Source organism: Clytia hemisphaerica, unplaced genomic scaffold (assembly GCF_902728285.1).
Source record: "Clytia hemisphaerica strain Z4C2 unplaced genomic scaffold, Clytia hemisphaerica genome assembly, whole genome shotgun sequence".
Lineage (NCBI taxonomy): Eukaryota > Metazoa > Cnidaria > Hydrozoa > Leptothecata > Clytiidae > Clytia > Clytia hemisphaerica.
Window position 1 is genome coordinate 1150591 of NW_027104353.1, and position 21455 is coordinate 1172045.

General features: G+C 34.5%; 4 protein-coding genes across 4 annotated transcripts in view; 2 read left to right on the top strand and 2 right to left on the bottom strand.

The window, feature by feature from the left end:
* The window catches only part of LOC136818126 (acid-sensing ion channel 1C-like), a gene marked incomplete in the record, with an annotated part of 6161 nt that extends 5747 nt beyond the window's left edge, over positions 1-414 (top strand). Inside the window, 1 exon segment of the mRNA XM_067074483.1 lies at positions 45-414. Within this exon segment, the coding sequence (XP_066930584.1) occupies positions 45-64 (20 nt within the window).
* The window catches only part of LOC136818128 (mitochondrial inner membrane protease ATP23 homolog), a 27008-nt gene extending 23785 nt beyond the window's left edge, over positions 1-3223 (top strand). The window contains exons 5-7 of the mRNA XM_067074485.1: positions 1002-1136; positions 1625-1711; positions 2823-3223. Of these exons, the coding sequence (XP_066930586.1) occupies positions 1002-1136; positions 1625-1711; positions 2823-2960 (360 nt within the window). The 3' untranslated portion in view covers positions 2961-3223. The remainder of the gene's footprint in view (positions 1-1001; positions 1137-1624; positions 1712-2822) is intronic.
* Positions 3221-7334, bottom strand: LOC136818127 (gamma-aminobutyric acid receptor subunit rho-2-like). The gene is made up of 7 exons (XM_067074484.1): positions 7225-7334; positions 6643-6707; positions 5640-5860; positions 5212-5294; positions 4483-4629; positions 3811-4136; positions 3221-3525 (listed from the first exon to the last, which is right to left on the bottom strand). The coding sequence occupies exons 2-7, from the start codon at positions 6682-6684 to the stop codon at positions 3268-3270; spliced, it is 1077 nt and encodes a 358-aa protein (XP_066930585.1). The 5' UTR covers positions 6685-6707; positions 7225-7334; the 3' UTR covers positions 3221-3267.
* Positions 7335-12993: 5659 nt separating this feature from the next.
* LOC136818048 (glutathione peroxidase 1-like) lies at positions 12994-16100 on the bottom strand. Its single transcript, XM_067074411.1, has 3 exons — positions 15888-16100; positions 14807-14956; positions 12994-14137 (listed from the first exon to the last, which is right to left on the bottom strand). The coding sequence occupies exons 1-3, from the start codon at positions 15954-15956 to the stop codon at positions 13925-13927; spliced, it is 432 nt and encodes a 143-aa protein (XP_066930512.1). The 5' UTR covers positions 15957-16100; the 3' UTR covers positions 12994-13924.
* Positions 16101-21455: the final 5355 nt, after the last annotated feature.

The window sequence follows — 21455 nt, forward strand, 5'->3', positions numbered from 1 at the left end:
TTATGCTTATTGAAGCGAAAGAAAGTTCGAAAAAGTGCAAGAAACTGTTGATGTGGTCACGTGATTCGAATAATAGGGCTACAATGATGATTTTTAACAATTTCTGGAGAAAATTCCGTATGTGAAAGATGTCAAAGAATTCTTTATTAGAAAGATCACAACAAGTACATTAACGAAAATATATTACAAAATACTACTAACATAGAAAATATCTCAAATTCATATTGTTAGCATTGTGAACAGTTATTTTAATTGTAAGATTTTTAATTTTGAACGACATTGAATAGTTTTATTTTAAGCAAAAGTTTCTCGTGTTATATTTTGTTAATTGCTAATAATTGCTTGTAAATGTCGTACTAAAAAATCTGGTTCTATCATAGTTTTTGACATGAAACAAACCACTTAACCTTAAAATGTTCATTTGCCCATCGAAATGTTATGTTTTTACATATTTATAGTTTGTTCTCATAAAAAAGGTGAAGTTGGTTTTGAATCACGAACCATCTACAGTAGTATAGTAGACGTAATTTATCGAACCAATCGAACGGTATTTTTTATTTTTATTTTTCAAACTTTGTTGTCCGATTAAATGTTCGACTAAGTTTGGCTGTCGAACTTTAATCGAACACTCACAAATAACAAAATACAAAGTTCGATTAAAGAATTTAATCGAACTTTTGTAGTTCGATTAAGTTCGACAAAGTTCGTTAGTCGAACTGTTCGATAATTACGTCTGGAGTATATGTTCTGTTGTGTAAAAGTAGACCAAAGGATCAAAAAAAGTGTTTCAGAAAAGGTTGAAATACCGTCATCTAATTAAACTCAAAAATCTTGTCCGCCGGGCAATTTAATTCTAGAGATCTCAAATTACCTCGCACAAGCTTGGTTGAGGTTGAAACGTTTGATTGAATCGTCTATATTAGCCGATTTGTTCGATTCGATTCATATGGTATCAACTGTAATAGCAGAGTATCGCAAATGCTCAATGTTTATTTTTCCAGGTTATTGTTTGTGAAAATCAGATGCGGAACCAGAAGTTCATGGACAACGTACTAACGCACGAACTAATCCACGCTTATGATGTATGCAGAGCGAAATTTGACCAAAAGAATTTGGAACATCTAGCTTGTAGCTCGGTAAGAAGCTTATGAAAGGCTTATAAAAGCTTCCTATCAGGATGCGAGTCCCTTACATACGGCCGTAGCTTGAAGGTAGAGCATCCAGCTACGGTGCACAAGGTTTTGGGTTCAATCAGCCGGACCATACTTAAGATCCCCAAAATGGTACTTGATGCCTCTCTCTACTTGTGGCTAATCAACTTGAAAAGTCCAGAGAAAGGAGTGCCTGCCGCCCTCCCCTACCTACGGTCGGACAGCTAGAGAAAAGGGAGCGTTAGGGTCGCCTCCGACTTACTTCCCATTAGGATAAGGTTGAATAGGTAAAACTCAAACCTTTGGTGATTTCAAGTTAATAGGTTTTGTTTAGAAGGTTTGAAAACTGAGTTGCGTTCTAAGAGACTAAAATTAAATAAATGGCTTAAAATTAAGTGAGATGGTAGGATTTTTGGGAATAGCCCACAGTCAAAAAAAAGTTTTTAAATATCGATGTTTTATTTATTTCTCAGATTCGAGTTGCAAATTTAACGGGAGATTGTTTCTTTTGGAAGGAGAATTTCTTACGCTTACGGTTTGGTTGGAAAGCGCAACATCAGGTATCGCAGTATCCCCCATTGAATTACACAGTCAAGGCTCACTGGCAATAAGTTTTTATAAACACAGGACTATGACAACTATGAATAGTCAGTCAATACCCAAACAAATTCATTATATTCATGAGGTAATTTTTTTTACCAGAAAGGACCACGATTTTTTTGAAAAAATGTTATCTAGCTTAAATTTGCCACTACTGACGATAACCGGGTTGTTTCTGTAGAAAACATTACGTAATGAATATCATGAATCAATTTGATAGATTAATTGTTAAACTGAAAACGCCCTTTCATTATCCGTACACTAGGACAGGGCAGGGAATTTATTAAGTACACTAAAAGAAAAATGGGCTTTTCCAGAAAAAGTTTTTACCCCCACAGTTGAGGATATTGATTTTTCAAAGTATCGAACCCCCTGGATATCCACTCTTAAAAATATGCTCAACCCCCGGATATCCTCTCTTATAAAGATGCTTACCCCTGGATATCGTATTTTTTACTTGAAAAAACACTTTACCCCCCCCCCTGGATATCCGCTCCCTTGTAGATATTTAACCCCCTGGATATCCACTTTTGAACAAAAATCGTTAAGGATACACGTTTTTTTTATTAGAACCCAGTTTATAAGAACATTTAGGCTGAAATTCGTCGAAAAATTAAGAACATCGTAAGAACATGCCCAGCCTCAGTTTGGAAAAAAATGACAAGAAACTACAATTTTTCTCCTTTTCAAGCAGTTTTAACCCAACTTAGGCATATGGATTTTTTTAAATCGAGAGTCAAATATTGTCCAAATTGTACCAATTTTATATGCTCTTTATTTTGCATGATATTGTCGATTTAGAGTAGTCTGAAAAATTAAGAACGCATTTAAGAACATTTAAGGCTGAAAATTGCTAAAAAAATAAGCACATCCAGGCTCAGCCAAATTTTAAGTGTTCTAATAAAAAAAAAACGTGTATCCGATATCATCAACAGGGGGGGGGAGGCACGGACTTTTTTCTGGAAAAGCCCAATGTGTTACGTTTTATTTTTATTAAGTACACAAAGTTATTTTTCGATCCAATTACCAAATCCTCAATGAGTACATTTTACCAAATGATTTTCTTTAAAGGAATGCGTACGAGAGCTTGCTGTCAAGAATATGATGTGTTCAAAGGACATTTCCGAACAAAAAGCACGTGGCGTTGTTGACAAGGTATTTGATTCATGTTTTAATGATCACGAACCGTTTCCTAGGATACCGCCATAACAAACATGGCGTCACGCCATGCTAGTTTCAATTTTTTTAATTCCAGAAAGACACTTTTCTTGTGCTAAAAAGAGGTTGCTATGTTATGCTATCTCAAGCACCTGAAATGCTTCTCATCAATGAATTCAACAGAAACATTTTACCTCGATACCGCCATTATCCAAAATTATTTTTTAATTATTTTTGTTGTTTTTTGAAAAAATATATAGATGTATTTATTTTCTAAAAATTAAATAAAACTTACAAAATTATTTAAAATTTTACACTAATAATTTCACTTTCGATATTAGTCAATCAAAATTGTCCATTAAAATGCAGCCAACCCTTGGTTAGTTATCAATAATGAGAAATATAAGGCATTGTAAAAGATGAAAGTTATAGGGTAAATGTAACGTGATTTCTTATCCAAAGGATGAACTATTTTTTCGATTTCCTCGTCATCTGGGTCATTGACCAAATACACCGATATTGAGGAATGTTTTCTCCAACGTAAATCTGGATGTGGGTCTATTTGATTTGGACCAATCACAGTGGTTGTGCGCTCTTTATCTTTTGCTTCCGATTTCTAAAAAAAATTGAAAAAGTTGTTTAGTATATTTGACTTGAAGATATATCGAAAAGTTACCCTACATCCTAAATGTTAATATAGTGCCCTTCGATTTTTTACGAAAGCTGCTGTATTCATTCTGCACACACAGCTTAGTACTGTGCGACTTGGTTGGACAAATAAGGAGAAATATTCAGGATATTTCAATATAAGTCTTCGTAACTTTGACTGCGACACGCCAGGGGTGTCAATAACGAAGCAAAGAAACTTCACTAGCAAAAATTACAAGCTAAATCTCCTCACCTTAATTTTCTTTACTTTGTACAATCCAATTAAACAATATTCCAATAGCACCATAAAGACGAAGCAAATTGAAAAGTTTAAGTAATATTCCATTGAAACGGGTGTACGTTGGAATGGAAATGTAGCTTTCAATGCAGCAGTTTGTTTAGTAAGTGTGAGCACGACTACTAGTGGGATAGTGATCCTTGCTTTAACGCACTTGTGATCGATCCAAAACGTGGTCATACTGAGAATAATGTTTAAGTTTAATGGTAGGATGTGTTGTAACATGTAATAATTTGCATTTCGCTTGATGTTTAGTGTCACTACCATGACGTCAAAAATGCCTGAAAAAACGAATAAAGGAAGATGTAGTAAGAAGAATTTCTTTTATAGCATTATTTCGTTTTAATGTCAAAGAAATATTTTTCCAAGGCATGCCTTTTCTCTTTTCACTTTAAAATTCCTGTTATTTTGATCAAGTGTAAAATGGTGGTAATTGATTTGATTAAAATCTAGCCGTTCCAGGTTCAAAAACTTGTTCTTATAAATTGTTCTTATAAAAAGAATAAAAATGAAGTTATTGTCATTGATAGATTCAGTTTCACTTTAAGTTATGACAACAACACATATGAAAAATCTCATGTGCACTACATTCTAATTCTTGTTTTAACTTTGGTATTGTCAACCTACCTGATAAGCCAATTGGCATCTGTCTCTGGCCAATATGATAATCCATAAGAATATATTCTGAAGTTGTAAACTTTGAAAAATCAACCACTTCTTCACGATGTTTTCCTATTGGCCAGTGTAACCTCATGTCAGTTATAGGATGTGCATCTGGATATAAAAAGATAAATTATAAGTAATGTCTGTTCATGAAACGTTTGCACTCTTGATTTGCTGCCATATGGAAAGAACTTCGGAAGGGAGGGTGGTAATAGGTATTGGGTAGGTGCGGTGGTAAGTGTAGATTTTTGACCTTCCTAGCTTCTCTACGGGTCTCAAAACAACCAAAAGTTAAACGTTTTTAAGCCATTAAAAGTCAAAAAAAATCTCTTTAAGGCTCTAGTAAATTTTCGAAAATTTTAAAGGTCACTTCTTCGCCGATTTTGTTTCTCTGAGAGTAGCTTAATCGTTAATATTTAGTCTCTAGGGTCGGTTTTCGGAGTTTGCACATTCTCGAAATTCTTCAACCCTAGTATTTGCCAGACATGTTTTTTATTCCATGGGCGTTAAAGGTATTGTACTCGCACCAAGATGGGTCTTAAAGCAATGACTTTTATTGCGTTAAAGCACTTAGAATTTATCCTATGTAGAGCCTAGTTAATTGGAACTTTAAAGTTTTCTTTTTATTGATTTCATTTTTATTTCATCCTGAGAACCCGGCCCGAGAAAAGATGGGCAAAGATGGGCACTTACAAGGTTGAAATGTGATTTCACATGTTTGTTTATCGAATGGAAATGACCAATAATCCATAGGACAAAACATCTCCAAACTCAACCTAAGGAGTGTGTAAGGTAAGAATTTGTTTTGAATTAAGGTCTGCTTTTTTATCCTTCTACAAGAAGCTTAGATAATTAAAATATTTAAGGTTTGCTCTTTATAGACTCTTAATTAAAAAGCTCTTTTGGTCTTTGAGGTAGTCCAGTAGTGTAGAAAATTGTATACTTTGTTGTATAAAATTATCTGAAATTTAGCATACACTTATAGTCTTGAAGGTGATTAACCTGGAATTTTTTTCAATAAATTCCATTGTTTTCGAAAATATAAAACGTCTTATTAGTGCAATTTGAAGTATCTCTTTGTTTTTAGAGGTTGGAGTTGTATTTGGTCGAAGGAATCTTACCTGCGAACGAATATCACTTTTCCTTCGTTTGAAACGATAGCTTTTTGTACCGGCTTATAACCCTCTTTTCCTGACTTCTCATCCATAACATATACATCAGGTAACCAAATGAGATCGTTGAGAAATTTCCCTAATGTCAATGAACTGTTCGTGCTTGTTAAGTTGAATTGGAATAATGTGTCTTCCCAAGTCAGCAATAGCTCAAGTTCGATGCGATAGTGCTGTAATAAAGTATTGAATTTTTTTTGTTTTTGTACATCTTTGGACATCCTTGCCAGATATATTCATGCCGTTTAGAATGGGCTATTACAGAAAAAAATTGTACCCCTTATGTTGAGGAGGTCTCTTTTGGGACAGATGACCCCTCTGAATATTTTTTTAAAATTTTCAGGACCTCCTTCGATTTTTTTTCTGATTTTTTTAAAACCACCCTAGACTTTGACCTCGTTTAATAATGATTAATAATGACCATGGCGTGCCCCAAAACGTAAGCGCAATTCTCTGCTATGCTACCCTGGATTTTTTATTTCTTTTTACTAACCACCCTGGATTTTTACACTCGAAAAAAACAGACCCCCCTGGATTTTTTATTTTGCAGACCACCCTGGACTTCACACGTCCTCAAGATAGGGGGTACAGACTATTTCTAAAATAGCCCAATAGGACAAGGGATTTTTATTTTAGAATCTAGAATTTTCTACAAAAAGAGAGTCATAATAGGGTCGAAAGGATAAAAATTAAAGAATTGATGTTCGTTATTTAGTTTTGCAACGGCAGGGAATAAGTATTCATTTAAAAAGACAGTTGTGGTTAAATTATTGAATTATTGAGGATTGTGAATATTCAAGGTTTTCGAAAATGTGAAATATGCTGCTCGATTATTAAAATTGTCTCACGAAAGTTTTGAGTAGATTTTATACTACATTCTTGTCACTTTTTGATAAGTTTGAAATTTTATTATGATAGCCTCCCGAGTATTGGCTGAAAAACCGTATAAACTTACCCGTGGGGAGAGTGGTAACATGTTAAAGAATTTCAACTTCATGGTAACATCAAGAGGTTTTCCATCTAAGATAAAAATCAAAACCCATTCTATATTCAATATATTGTTTTACGAACTGTAAACACAGTAGGGAGTCTGGGTTTGAATTCCCCTCCTTTTAAACCACTGTTTAAATTATTTTTTCCACGTGCTCAAAAATTCACAGCAGGCTATTTGGTCTTTAGACTTGGTAACCATCAATGATTTTGGTTTTTGTTATGTGACTGTTGTCCTTTTTTCAATTGTAGATTATTTCAAGACAGTTTAATCGATTTATGTGTAAAAATCTACAAATGGGTTTAATTCCAGAAAAGTATTTTCCAACCCTCATTTAGATATTCCAAGAGACCAAGAGAACATTCTTCAAAAAGCCTCCAAAAAAAATGACCGAAAACTCAGGGGAAGATTTTTTTAAACTTATGAAATTTCAGAGGTGCTTGAATAAGCAAAATTTGACAATATTTGCAGTATTTACAGTCCAGTGGGTTACACGTTATTTGGCTGGAAAAGCCGAATCTTGAAGCTAAAATATGGCATAGTTACCTTTCTGTTTAGGTCGCACAAAATGACTGAGTTGATTTCTTTTGACATGCTCTAAAACTTCAGATGTTTCATCTGTTGTCAAAATAGAGCTAAAAATGAAGTTAACAGTAAAAATGAAGTTATTGACAGTTTTAAAAATGTAATTCAACAATTACAGTCCAACTTTCTCCAGGAAATGACCCATTGAGGAAAAACAAGCTTTCATTACATTTTTTCGATGGTCCCCTTTTTTGTATTATTTTTTGGACTTGTGTGGGATAAGAGCCAACGTAATTGGACCTATATTCTGTTTAAAAACTACAAAAAACATAGGTAGCACGTAGATGCTGATAGAGAAAAGAGTAAAGACTGAAACTTTTTCTGGTGAATTTAGGCTATCTATGATTTTCTTCCCTGGGTTATGGTCTTTTGTTATAAAGCTACTGATAAAATTTTTATACCTGTGTGTTACACCTTAAAAACGACAAAATGGTTTTCCTAGAATAAATTTTTATAACAAAGTAGTTTTGACCCCCAATTTTGAACAATGATCTACGGAAAAGTGAATAATGTTATGATTAGACCATTAATTGTACCTAAATACCAATTGGTACCTAAATAATTTCATAAAAAAGTGTTGAAATCAAAATACGTCTTAAAACCTACAAAAATAAGGCTAAAATTCTTAAAATCTGACCGCCTCGCTAATAGTTTACTCAATCTCAAAGCTCATAGTGGTGAGTTTAAGGACAAGGGAAGAGGGAGCCGATTTGAAAAGGGCCTTCAATACGATTTGAAATATTAGGATGGACTGGGAGGGATTTTTTGACCATAAAATTAAACTTACACTTAAACTTACGAATTTAATTTGGCAGCATAATTTGTGGAAAATTTTTTATTACATATACAGAAAGATACAAGGACAATAGCCCCCTCCTCCTTGGGGAGGTGGTGTGGCTGATCAACTGGTAAGGGAAAGGATAAATTGGCAGTTTGTCGGTTATCTCTCACTTAGAGAGAACTTTTTGTTGAAGCAGGTAAGGCAAGAAAGAACAATAATGAACGGCTTGAGGACTTTTTTTTGTGAGGTAAAAAGTGAAGAGAGCACGGAGGTTATTTTTTCAAGGACGAGCAACTAAGTTTTATAAAACCGATCGAATATAGCTTTTTGAATAAAAATCATTACTTTTTGGTTTTTGCCTCGGTCATTATGTAATAAAAAATAGTACTTTGCTGGAAAGATAATTCGATGTGGATTCTGTGAAATCATTAAATTTTTCTGAAGTTTAGATAGTGAAATAGAGGAGAAAAGAGAAGAATTTCTATTGAGCTTCAAAATCTTGAGCGGATAATCATTTCAAGCTGAAACTTTGTTGATTTCAAATAATGAATTCATAATAATTTCTTTTGGATCAAAAGCTACAGCCTGTCAAACTAAAAGTCATTTAGTCCCTTTTAGTTCCGGGGGGGGCACTCGATTTTGAAAACGACCGCACGTTCGGCCAAAAATCAGGTCTAAATCGGACCCTTACAGTGCAGGAAAAAATTGGCTGAAAATCGACCCTTGTAGTGCAATTTTTCGAAATTTTTTGCCCTTTTCAGGGCAAAATTTTTTGAAATTTCTTAAATTTTACCTCAAAATTTAGTATTTTCTCAAATTTTACACCCTTACAGTGCACTTTTTCCCACTTGCTCACAATTCAACCCTTACAGTGCACTTTCCAAAGTCCAAAAAACCTACCCTTATAAGGGCCGCACGTCCGGTAGGTCACTTACCTGGTGCCCCCCGGGCTTTCAGTTTTATTACTTTTTTCAGGGGGGTTCTCTATTTTGAAAAAAGATAATAATAAAACCAGTTTATTTCCATAATAACACGTGCTGAAATATTTTTCCAACGAGGCATAACTTTTTCAGTATCATACCGTAACTAAAGTCTTTTTTTAATTCTTTCACAGAAATGATTTTTGAGATTTGTCCGCCCCATCCCCCTCTTGTTATGTTTCTTCAAGATAATCCGATGTCTATACACTTAAAACTTCAAAATAAAGGACAAATGACAAAAAAGAATACTTACTGTACGCTAGAGGTGCTTAAATGTGACCATAACAAAACAATAAACTGGACCAGATACATCCTAAAAATGCGAATCGGTCTCGTTTGGACAGAAGTTAGAAAGAGTTTTCACTTTCATGTCTGAAAAAAAAACATATTCTATTTTACAATTCACGTTCTATTTTTAAAACGCAAAGATCACTGAATGTCTAAACTGTATGGCTATTCAGCCACTTTTCATTCAACATATTCATAACACATCGTTCCATCACTATATATATTAAAATTAATTAATAATTATCTAAAATCTGTCGGGAAATAGTGTCCAGCTCCCCCTAGGATATTATCCATGATTTCTTTTTATTCTGCATAAGAAAGTGTTAACTTGTTTCACATACAGGCCAATTCCCAACATCTCCACATTTGGGTACATCTTTATTTTTTACTGCAGAAACCTTATTTTACGAAAAGACTTTTCGGCTCTTTTGCTGAGGTTGAGTCTCTTCATATTTCTTTTCTTTCCAGTACAAATTTTCAGCTTTATTATTCACACTTCAGAGAGACGCCATATTGACTTTTTTCTGAGCTAAAACACAATTTTCAAATACGGATAAAATTTCTAAACCACTTCAAATACGCTTTGTCTGTGAACTTCTCAAATAGACTGAATGAGCCGAAAATTATATGTGACCTTGAAATAATGGCGTCAAGAAAGTTATTCTTGAATATTCTAAATTTTATCAATTCTCCCCGGCAGGAATTTTTTAATTTAAGGCCAGAGCAAACCGATCCAACATTCATCCAGCATGCCTTTTTTCTGATGTTGGATGAAATATTGGGCTGGTTTGCCCTGGTCTTAAGGCATTTTATGGTTTAGAATTGTACCAATTTCTTGCTTCTATCCTAGAAGTAGGCTTGAATCGTTTATAATGCCCCTCAGACTTTTTTGCGAAGCAAAAATACAAAGTTAACTAACGCCCTAGACGATCCTATCGTCTACACATTATCACTGAAAAAGGAATAATTCAGGAAGCGGGATAAATTTGAAAACGAGTTTAGTTCGGGGCGGAGTAAACAGTGGCGGAGGTGTTCCAAAACTCTACCGCCACTTTTTTCCTGTAAACCGCCCTGACGCCCTTTAACTCTTTCTCGCGTTTACTGACCTTTAAACGGACGATAGCATCGTCTACTAACGTCCTTAGATTTTTTTGGCCCCTTCATTTTAAAATTCATTTCGCGGGCCCGGTAATAAGTGTTATACACTAATAAAAAATAAGGTGTTATATGATAATATCATAGCTGTTACTTGCATGATATTATTTCAGTTTGCATAATAATTTCCTTCAGTTTTCCATACCTTTTTCGTAAATCACCGTAAGAGACCCTTTTTCGTTTTATCAAAACTATAAGAATTTTTTCCATATGAACATATTATTTTGAGCTTAAAGCTTTTTTCACATGCATGTAAATTTTACTTTAGACTTTACGGAAAAGGCTGTTTTTTCGGAATTTCCCCGACATTATGTAGAGTTTTTGTCGATTAAGAGGGTCTTACGTGACTTTTCCTTCCGTTCAAAACTTTTTGAACGTAAGCAAACTCTAGATAAGGCCTTAAAACACTACTGTACGTAAGCTTAGGGAAATTCCCACCCTTCAAGGTCTTAAGTAAAATTTTACGTGCATGTGAAAAAAGCTTAAACGTCCAAAATACCTTAAAATCGAAAAATTTAGGAAATACCTCAAAAAATGCGCCATTTTGATGACGTCATAGGTAGTAAACTTGAAAAACTTTATAATGAAAAAAAGCTGTCAATTTCAAATTTGCAGGAAACGGTAAACGAACAAGAGCGAGTAAAAAATCGAAAAATATTTATCAAAATTGCTTACGTCAGCAAAAATCGCTGAAAATGCATCTTGTTTTTAAGATGCTGACGTCATCAATATGCTGGTTATATAATGATTTTTGAAGAATGTTACTCCTCCCCCCTTCAAACTCGTTTTTTTTTCAAATTTGTTTGGAAGTTTATGAACTGTATTTTCAGTTGGATTGCTACCTATTCATCATTGATTCAATCATGACTCCAACATTCAATGTCTATCACAAAATTATCTGCAGGGGAATAAAACCGACTACGTGTTTTTTTATATAAGCAAGTGTCTGCCCCTTGGCCAAGCTCGTGTATGCTTAAGCTTTCAAAGAATTTTTGTTTATAATTCACCTCGAGCCAAGCTTTTTAAAATCTCAGAAATTTTGTAAACATTTTATTCAAGCAGCGTTAAGATTTTGGGAGCAGTGAAATATGGTCAGCCCTGGAATTTCTTTCTTTGCAAATCTGAGCCTTCGTATGCTTATAAGCGTTATGCTTATAAAAAGTAAAACATGTAGTAGTTTCGATAGAATTTAAGTTCGATTCCGAATTCCGTTATTAGAGAATGCCTTGTAATCTTGTAAATGTCAAATATCTGCCGACCCTTAGTCTACCAATTTTTTAGGTAGACCAAACGGTTAAGAGCAGAAATAAAAAAAATTATACACCCTCGTACCATCACATAGTGGGAACCCTCCCCCTTTTAAAAGGGGGGGGGGGGTTTGAGAATTTTACTGAATTTAAAAGAAGGGGGGCTTGTGAAAATTTCAAATAAAAGGGGTGGCTTTGACAAAAAGAGGGGTGTTAATTTTTTAGGGGGGGGGGGCTTGGAAGATTTGGCATATTATCAATAGGATCATTTACATATTTGACTTTTCATATTGACTAGCTAACATTATTGGTATCTTAAATATCTTACTGTATCTGTTAAAAAGTAATTTCTGCCATCAGATTCATATTATTGTATTCTTCATTTTAACCTGTAATATAGTTAGAGATTGTAAGAGTTTGTGCGTAAAAGGTCGAAAAAAAGAGGGGGGTTGAACTTAAACCTGGGAAAAAGAGGGGGGTTGAGGAATTTTCAAGAGGGGGTTGAGCTAAAAGAGGGGGGGATGCCATTTTTAAGGGGGGGGGCTTGATACCCCTCTGCCCACTATGCGCATAGAAGTCCATTTTGTTATCTGTAGATTTTTTTAAAGCTGAGCTTTCATATTTCTTCTCATTTTGCTTTGTAAAATGTGCTTGGCAAGGGACTGCATACTGACCAACTGTACAAGTCTTTTATTCTGTCAAACACCCTGGTAAACTTTTTTTTAAAAGAACCAGTAAATTTTTGCTGAGGCTCGACTGTTCTTATTTTTTTGGCACTTTGAGCCTTGAATTGTTCTTATTTTGTTCTTATTTTTTCTAAGATAAAAAACGAGTTTTGGCTATTTACTTTACTATTTAGAGGATTTTAGAATCCAGTGATTCTTTTTGCTATAACTCTCTAACTTCAGCCTCTCTACTGTTCTTAAATTGTTCTTATTTTTTGGCATTTTTGAGCCTCATTGTTCTTATAAAATTGTTCTTATAAAAAAAGGGTGTAGAGGGAATGTTGTTCGATTTTTGACGGATGCTCGTTTTTTTTCGTCAAAGCACTTGTTGCACATTTTTGGAAAGAACAGTCTAAAAATCGATTCTACCTAGGTTCTAATTTTTTTTTCGGACACTGGTGTATAATACCCCAGTCTCTGTACATCGTTGGTAAAAAAAATCAAACGGGTCAAAGTCTATCTAGAGTTGAAAATACCGGGTGAAACCATTCTCGGTGAATAGAATTCGAGTAGGGATAACGGACGGACTTATGAATTAAATTGAAATTACAAAATATTTTATCTGTAGTTTATTCATTTTCTTTTTTCTATGTCTTAAATTAGTATACATCATATTCTTGTTAAAAATTCTGAAAAAAATAAGATCTCTTTCATCAGAAAAATTAAATGTACAAAAAATTTCTAACTAATCGAGATCGTCAGATAATAGCCTTCGAATGATTCATCGAGTCAAGCTATTACCGTCATATGTTTTATCCATGAAAATAACAATCATATTATGAAACTAAATATTTTTGCTAAAATAAAAAATGTTACATAATTACAAGATTTAAAATTCTAAGTCAAAGTCTACCGTATTCTGTTCATTAAAATTTTCCTTAGAAAATAAAAATGAGAAATTTAAAACGAAGGTTTAACTTTTAATTTTCCCTAATAGAATTAAGATTTAAAATTATTCTACTTGCTTGGTTCTGCTTTGTGGATTCGCTAAATTCATCGAGCATTTGTGAATTTAGAATCTTAAGTCAAAAGAGTTCATATGACACTCTGTTTATGAAAAAAAAAATCGATCACTATAAGCTCTTTGAATAGAAATGCAAGACTTTTCGCTCCCCCTTTTCCACTCTTTCAGTGTGACAATGGCTAATCTTGTCAATTAGCTAAAGCGTAAACCAATAAGATTGCGTCATTTTTAAAACAACACTAAAACTGCTTCTCTAGGTGTTGTGTTTTTGATCAAAATACTGCTTCGCATTCCTTTCGCGAGTATTATAACACGTCAACTTTATAAAAATAGATTTTACACTAGATTGTTTTGATTCTAAACTTGTTCTTGTTTCATCTTACATAATATCAGACAAGCTCGAAGCTGTCCATTTTGATTTCGTTTTCAAAGCATAAAACTGATCTACTATGCATTGGTTCTTTAAAACAACCCACAATAACCCCTTGAAAAGTCTCCTTTCTATTACCAGTTAAGTTATCTTACATCGAATCCTTTTTACATGCGTCAATCGCCCTTTTGATATCATTTTCATATTCCAACGGTAACGTATCAGCTGAGAATCTTCTGATTGGTCGACCCTTATGGTCCAATAGGAATTCTTCAAAATTCCATTCAATATCGGTGGTCATGATTGGGGTCCAAGGAACATATTTGGTGAAAGAGATCTTCTGTGTTGGTCGTGGACACATGTACTAAAAAGGAGATAATATTAAAGTGTGACCAGAGTTTGAAAATTATACTACACAACAACTCTATCTCTAAATATATAGGTAGAGGCTTTGGATTAAAGGTAGTATCGGGTTAGCTCAGAAGCCAAGTGATAGCCCAGCTGGCACACAACGTTGTTTTGACGTTTATCTAACGTTAACAACGTCAATATAACGTTAGATGAACGTTTTGAAACAACGTTGTGTGTCAGCTGGGAGGGGACAACTTCTCAATTGGCAACGTTTTTAGGGATGAGTGCAGCAGAGAAAGAGATCACATAACACGCTCAGGATCGCACCTTTACTTTATTTACTTCCTTTTTCATTTTAAAATCGTTTCAAGCGAAGTTGCGACCCCACGCTCCAACCCAAAAAAGAAATTCTTGGGTACTTCGTAAAATCTACTTACAGTTGACGCTCTCTAATTCGATTTTCAAGGGGGATAGGGATTTTCATCGAATAAGGGAGTGTCGTTTACAGTAGTTTTTGTTGACAGTGACTTTCAGTATTATCGAATAATGGAGCGTGTCGAATAGTAGAAGGTCGAATTAGAGAGTGTCTATTGTAGGAGTAAGGGATTATCTTCCTTACCTAGCTATCGTCAATACATAATAGTGATGTTGTTTTTTTTCAAACTGAACACAAGTCACTTACTTTGAGCCATTTGTACAAGCCAATAGCATCTTCCCCATTGACATCAACTTTTGAGAACAGCTCAAATTTGGGTATGTAACCTTTCCCTGGTCTCACGTACCGAAGACAATTCATGATTTCATGCTCTTTGGCTGGCTCCTGTCTATAGAACTGAAAGAAATAGGTAACCATTGAATATTATAGTATTGGGCTCTTCCAGAAAAAATCCGTTCATGGGGGGTGGAGGATGAATTGTCCAGGGGTATTGAAAAAATACCAAAAATTTGCAATGTCCAGGGGGTAAATTCCAATGTCCAGGGGTAATTTTTTGTGTCCACGGGGTTGATTTGATGTTTGTCCAGGGGTATAACCCGTGTCCAGGGGGTTAAAAATCAAAATGTCCAGGGGTAATGCATGAAAAAAATAATATATCCTCCACCCCCCATGAACGGATTTTTTCTGGAAGAGCCCATTATTGATTATATACAAGGTGCCCTATGTCATACCACTTGTGTAAGAAGAAAAGAATTTGTGTTTACAAAGTATATTTTTTAGACGCAACTGTAATGAAAGTAGTCTGACACAGGACTATTTTCGGGACACCCTGGGTGAAGTGGGTAAAAATAAGACGAAACTGTATTGTACCGGCAATTACAGCCATACCGGGACTGGCAAACTATGCATCTAAAATCATGTTTGAATAATGTCCACTTCAATGATGTAAGGTTGTTTACTTCTATCACCCTTGCGATTTGCTCAAAAAATAGCACACAATTCGAAAAATGGCTCTGCTAGCTCAGCTATCTCTGAGCTAAACGAAATACTTGAAAGAACGAGAGGGATTCGAACCACAGACCCCAGTTTGTAGCATTGAAGCCTTAGGCCTATTGGCCATTACCTCCTGATAGATTGTCATGCTCATACGGTAGGGTAGACAGGGATGAAGATCGATCTGCGTAGGAGAGCAGATTTTTATGATAAAGTACTTACCTATTCGTGGTATAAAACATAATAACCGTGTCGTTTAAATCTGCTCTCCTAAGCAAATACTCCTTCACACCTGTCTGCGCTACTGCTCATACGGTATTTAAAAAATGCTTACCTGATTTGAAGGAAATCCCAAAACTTGAAGTGAACATTTGTTAGTCTTCCTACCATTTTGGTCATACATTGAATTTGGTCCATATTTGGAAACAAGTACATTTAATTCAGTGTATGTAGCATTTGTTAAAGCTCAAAACGAGGCTACGTTTACAACGAGGGAAACCTTGCCTTTGTATTTTTGAAAATGAACTTCATTACCATTTAAGTCTTTATGTTTGTAAGTGTGAAAATAATTTGAATTAGTATGATCTGTATAACATTGTGCTGCCTCGTAAACACGTGGTGGCTGATTGGCTCCTGTGACGTCGGTCACAAGGACGAAGAGCCATAAAAGCAGGCCGAAGCCCATTTTTCGCCTCATCTTTTCTCTTCAATGTCTTTTTTTACAACTGAAACTCCAGTCAATGTTTTAACATTTTTATATGTTTTTTTCTTCTCTCGTTGTCCAAAGGACGTGAAATTTTGATTAAGTTTTATAACAAAGCTTTGCCATTGATCTTAAAAGTTTCTTTATAAGAACATCCAAAATTTTTAAAGCCCTCCCAATGTTGTTAACTTTTTGAATTTTAGGCCTGAAAAGGTTCTTAACATTTTTATTTTCACCTTTTTGTGAATATTTTTGTCCATTTTCCCAAGAAACCGGGTGTTTTCGAGTCCGAAAAGCTTTAAAATGTCAACTTGCTCTTAACATTTTGGCCATTTAAGCCTTATGTTCTTGCATAGTTTGTTCTTATAGAAAAAACGTATTATGATGAAGTTCGAAGTGTCAAATAGATATGTTTTCGTATAATTACTATGTCGCGTTAGTGAACTGTCAAAATAAATGTTAAAACCTTTATCCCAAGGCCCACGCTAACAAGAAATGTTATCACGTGATCAAATCACAATATTGGTTCTATAGAAAAAGAAATGGAAAATGAAAAGAAAGCGGTTACAATCGAGTACCCCATCCCCCCCCCATGTACGCAAATGGCTGTACCCCCTAGTAAGTACGTACTTTTTCATTCACCCCCCCCCCTCGTTTGAAGAAATTTTCGAATTTAAATCGTTTGGTTTGGACCTTTAATTCATACATGAAACTCAATGTTTATTAAGAAACTTTTTCGTTTCCTTGATGCGTATAAGAAGAGTAAAAGTCGACAGAAAAAGAAGCAAAAAAGGGCTATGAAAATTTTTTTTCTGCGTATCTACATTTTCCTTTGACCCCTCCCCTCTCCCTATACGCAAGCATACGCTTTTGAGAAGACGGGGGTCTTCCCCCCTTTAGTGCGTACGTACTACGTGGACGGCCCCGAAGACTCTGAACACTTTTTTATAGGAAAACTAACTAAGAAAATAAGGCTTCGATGGTCAAAATGTTAAGAACAAGTTAAGAACATTTTCAGGCTTTACGAAACCTAAAATATCCAATTTCTCAAGCGAAATAGCCCAAAAATACTCCACAAAAAATGAATGAAAATACGAGCATGTCAGAAAGAACATTCTACGCTTAAAACTCAAAAATTTAAGAACCGAAATCTTTAAAAATTTGTAAGGTGGTCGGCGGAAAATATAAGTACCTTTTAGGACTTTTTTAACATAACGCAAGAATATTTTCAACCCAAAGCCTCATAAATTTTTGCTAAAATACAAAAGGCCAGAATATAAAAAACGGGAGGATGAAATATATTTCCTGATATGGTCGGAGTCAACCTTTTCAAAGACGTTTAAGATATTATTTATTTTGATAACATTATTACACAACTTATCCACCATTATGCAATCTGAAGATTCAGTTTATCCCGTTTAATCCTTAATGTTTCAAAAGTCTCCAAAAAGTTTAACATTAACTGTCTGTGGTGAAAAATTTTAAACCACATCTTTGAAAAAAAGCTCAACTCGCTTTGTTTACGACCTATGTTAAGTTCTTACCAGGCACTCGATGGAACCACGGTACGTACAGCCTCTAAAATTAGGTCTTTGAAATCAGACCCTGACAATGCAGAGAAAATTTAGCCAAATTTGAGTAAATTTGTGCGGAAAAATCGACCCTTGAAAAAAGAAAACTTGAAACTTTTGACCGTGCGTCTTAAGGGCTCTGACCATAGTCCAAAAATTGATTTTGGTATTTGAACATAAAAGTCATATTTCAGGTTCCTTAATACTTTTGACAAAGAATTGCCTTTATAAATTGCTTTTTAATCGAATCCCTTAACCCTATTCAACCTAGGCTTTTAGGGGCGGTTCAGAACTAGGGGGGGGGGGCTTTTCCTGTACCACCCCTTAACTTTTGATCTAGTTGGTCTTTTTGGGTGAAATTTGGCACACAAGATCTTTGTCACGTAAGGTAACTTTTGACAAAAAAATTTTTTGATGACGTCACTCATCATGCCCAAGGTGAGCAAAAACCGAAAATTTCCTTTGTTCTTATAAATAGCTATTGTATTCTAACAAAAGCTTTAGAAAAAAGTTGTCTGAGTTTAAAATGCTTATTTTATCCTAAATATTCAATAAATTACGGTTTAAACGATATATTAGACATTAAAAATAAATTTGTATTGGAAAAGTGTCAATTTTTGTGACACCTTACTGTCAGAAATGTCATCATACTCAAGGTGTGAAAATTTTTAGGTGTCAAATTTTTTTTTATTTTGAAGCTAAATAAAAGTTAGGAATTTACAGAAAATTTCAAGGCAAAAGCTCTATTATTTCAGGAGCTATTACCAATAGTTTGACGTCCGAACAGAAAGAGCCCCCCCCCCTAGGCCGAATAGGGTTAAGAGTAATTAAGAATTTAATTGCAAAAATGACGTTATGAACTTTAAAAATATGTTGCATCACCCTCTTTTACAGAAAGTGCTTAGTTTTAATGGGTAATTAACTTTTTTGTTTCAAAATTTCTTTACACTGTCCGCAAAGAATTGAACTATTTTAAATTTTGCGGAAAATTTTTCTTAAAAGATGTGTCAAAAGTTATGACTGTTTTTTTAAGCAAAATCCAGATGAAAAATTGATGAAAAACCACTATTTTGAAGATTTCGAGACAAAGAAGCATTTACAAAAATTTTCCGCAAAAATTTTTATTGTTTGGTAAAAAATACACCATCTACTGCGAAAATTTTTTCAAAATGTTTTTTCTTCGCCGAAACTAAGCCCTTCAAAGTTGAAATACTCTTCCTCGCAAAAGTCTTCATTTTCTTCCTCATCAATTTTTTTCAATGCAATTTTTGAATTTTCAGATTCAGGAATAGTTTATCTAACAGAAAATGTATAACATGCCATAGTTTTGTTGGTTACGTCAGTCAGAAAACACATTTTAAACACGGCAATTATGAAAAGTTCACTATGGTCAGAGCCCTTAAGCAAAATATGGTCGGGTTTTATAAATTTTACACCCTTACAGTGTACTTTTTCTTATCTTTGCTCATTTCGACTCAGTACACTTTGGGAGGCTTGGAAAAGACCCTAAAGGACCGCACGTACGGTCGGTCGTTTACCTTTATTGTTCTTAATCATAATAGCCAGGGACAAATGAGGAAAAAAAGTTTCCGCGATCCGACCTGCTTTAACGTGATTGTTTTTTGTAATAATTCTTTGCCACGGAAAGTCATGTGATATCTTTTTCAACCAATAAGATTTAATGATTTCGAGGGTAAAACAAACACTATGGTTCAACTCACTAAAAGGTTATGCTTACTGAAAACACATAATTAATCTTTAGTAAGTGTTCTGTTGTACCCCAGTTCTGACGTCATGCCGTGGCGAAGAATGGTTTCTTAGATATTCACTCGTATACGTTCCAGATAAACGCACCTCCCACCCGCTTGTTAATTTTTCGGAAATGTTCGAATACAAATTTGAAATCAGCAAAGTTTCAATTCTTAGAAAAGTGAAAATGTAAAGATTTTTTGACCCGGTAAGAATCTTAGTTTTACATTCATTTTTGAAATGTTCAATGTTTCGAAATGTACTTGCTGCCAATCTTTGAATGGAACAGACCTTATAGTATTATACAAAAATTTAAGAATGATTTTCCATAATCATCTATCTCGCCATTCATTGACCAAAACAAAAAATTGATTGGTGTAAACATGAAATCAAATTTGTTTTGATATCATAGGGGTGATACTTTAATAAGGTCAACCTTTTTATCGATTCGCAATTGTATCATCTTTCATAAGTAAAAATATTATGTGCATCTGATATTCCGATGGCGTATTGGCGGCCGCCCACGCTAAAGCTCTAAAGGGGCGGACCAATATACCCGTTAAAATATGTCCGACCTTCAGATCAAAGCGTGTCGTTAGCATATTTCCACATCTGGTACCAGATAAATCACGACCCTTTATTTCATCTGTCTTAAGTTTTCCACAAAGGCAAAATAACTGATTTCATGTTTGGGAGCTCAGACGTCTTTTTCAAAGTTGCCGAGTAACAACATGTCAACATAACAATATTGTCAAAAATAACAAATGCACTGTAAATTCATATATTTCATCAAAATCCTGGAAAAACCTGGATTCTTTTTCTGGTACCAAAAATGAGACTTTCATTTCTGCGGCAAATACTTCTGAAAGCCAATTGAATTTTTAAGACTATTCGTCAAATCATGGAGGTATACAGAAACAGGAGATGTATATGCTATTGTAACCAAGCTCGCCCTACGATTAAAAAAGTTACGATGTATACATGTTCATAATCTCACATATCGTGCATTTTTGATAAGCTCTTTTATCCATAGGTGAAATCTTATTGGCTCGTTTAAGTGTTAGAAACTAGATGAGACGAGATCTTGTTTCTGACATAAGTGCGAGAAATTATTTGGACTAAAAGGCATGTGAACTTGGCAGTCCTTCATCAAATGATAAGATTTTTCGATCAATGTTTTCTTTAAGGTGAACTCTATTGCATGATACTTTCCTCCAAAATTCTCCAGCGACTTTATATCTACAAATTGAGTCTAAAATCGTGTGTACTTATAAAAAACTTTTCATTTTTTGGCTTGAGAAAATATCTTTTCAAAACAAAATTTAACGGATAACGAAACTGAATATAAAACTTGTTTCGTGGACAAAGTTTTTTTAATATCGTATATTAGAAGGGTAGAAATCTTCAATACTGATAGTTAGAATATTCAAAGCAAACCTGAGTTTACTAAAAAGTCGTATTTAATCGGGCGAGCTTAGAGTTTCTTTTGATACATTTTATGAAAGAAATCAAAAGACTTTAATGACCAATAACGAGGGGGCGTACAGGGGTCGCAGACACCGAAATACCGACGCATATTTCTTGGATTACCGTCAACACCGACAGCAAAATTTGATAAAATCCTTATTTTCGTCACTGCATGGCATGTTTGACACCGAAATACCGTCACTTTTTTCTTCAAACACCGAAACACTGACAGAAAAAAGGGTTAATACCGTCAAACCCGTACGCCCCCCCCCAATAACCGACAAATTCAAGTCCTGTTTTTCTTTATACCTCCATGGTCAAATTCACCAAAATTTCTTCGAACTAAAGATTATGTAGCAAATATCATCCACTGCTTTGTTTCCTATATTGTCTATTCGTTTGCATAATAGGA

What these genes read in the sequence shown, in the direction of transcription:
- LOC136818127 (XM_067074484.1), bottom strand. Translation starts at nt 6,684, where the DNA reads ATGAAGTTGAAATTCTTTAACATGTTACCACTCTCCCCACGG. An exon ending in TGTTACCACTCTCCCCACGG is followed by an intron (nt 5,861 to 6,642) that starts GTAAGTTTATAC and finishes ACTTTATTACAG; the next exon opens with CACTATCGCATCGAACTTGA. An exon ending in TGAAATCACATTTCAACCTT is followed by an intron (nt 4,630 to 5,211) that starts GTAAGTGCCCAT and finishes TTTTATATCCAG; the next exon opens with ATGCACATCCTATAACTGAC.
- LOC136818048 (XM_067074411.1), bottom strand. Translation starts at nt 15,956, where the DNA reads ATGTATGACCAAAATGGTAGGAAGACTAACAAATGTTCACTTCAAGTT. An exon ending in TGGGATTTCCTTCAAATCAG is followed by an intron (nt 14,957 to 15,887) that starts GTAAGCATTTTT and finishes TATTTCTTTCAG; the next exon opens with TTCTATAGACAGGAGCCAGC. An exon ending in GCTTGTACAAATGGCTCAAA is followed by an intron (nt 14,138 to 14,806) that starts GTAAGTGACTTG and finishes TCTCCTTTTTAG; the next exon opens with TACATGTGTCCACGACCAAC.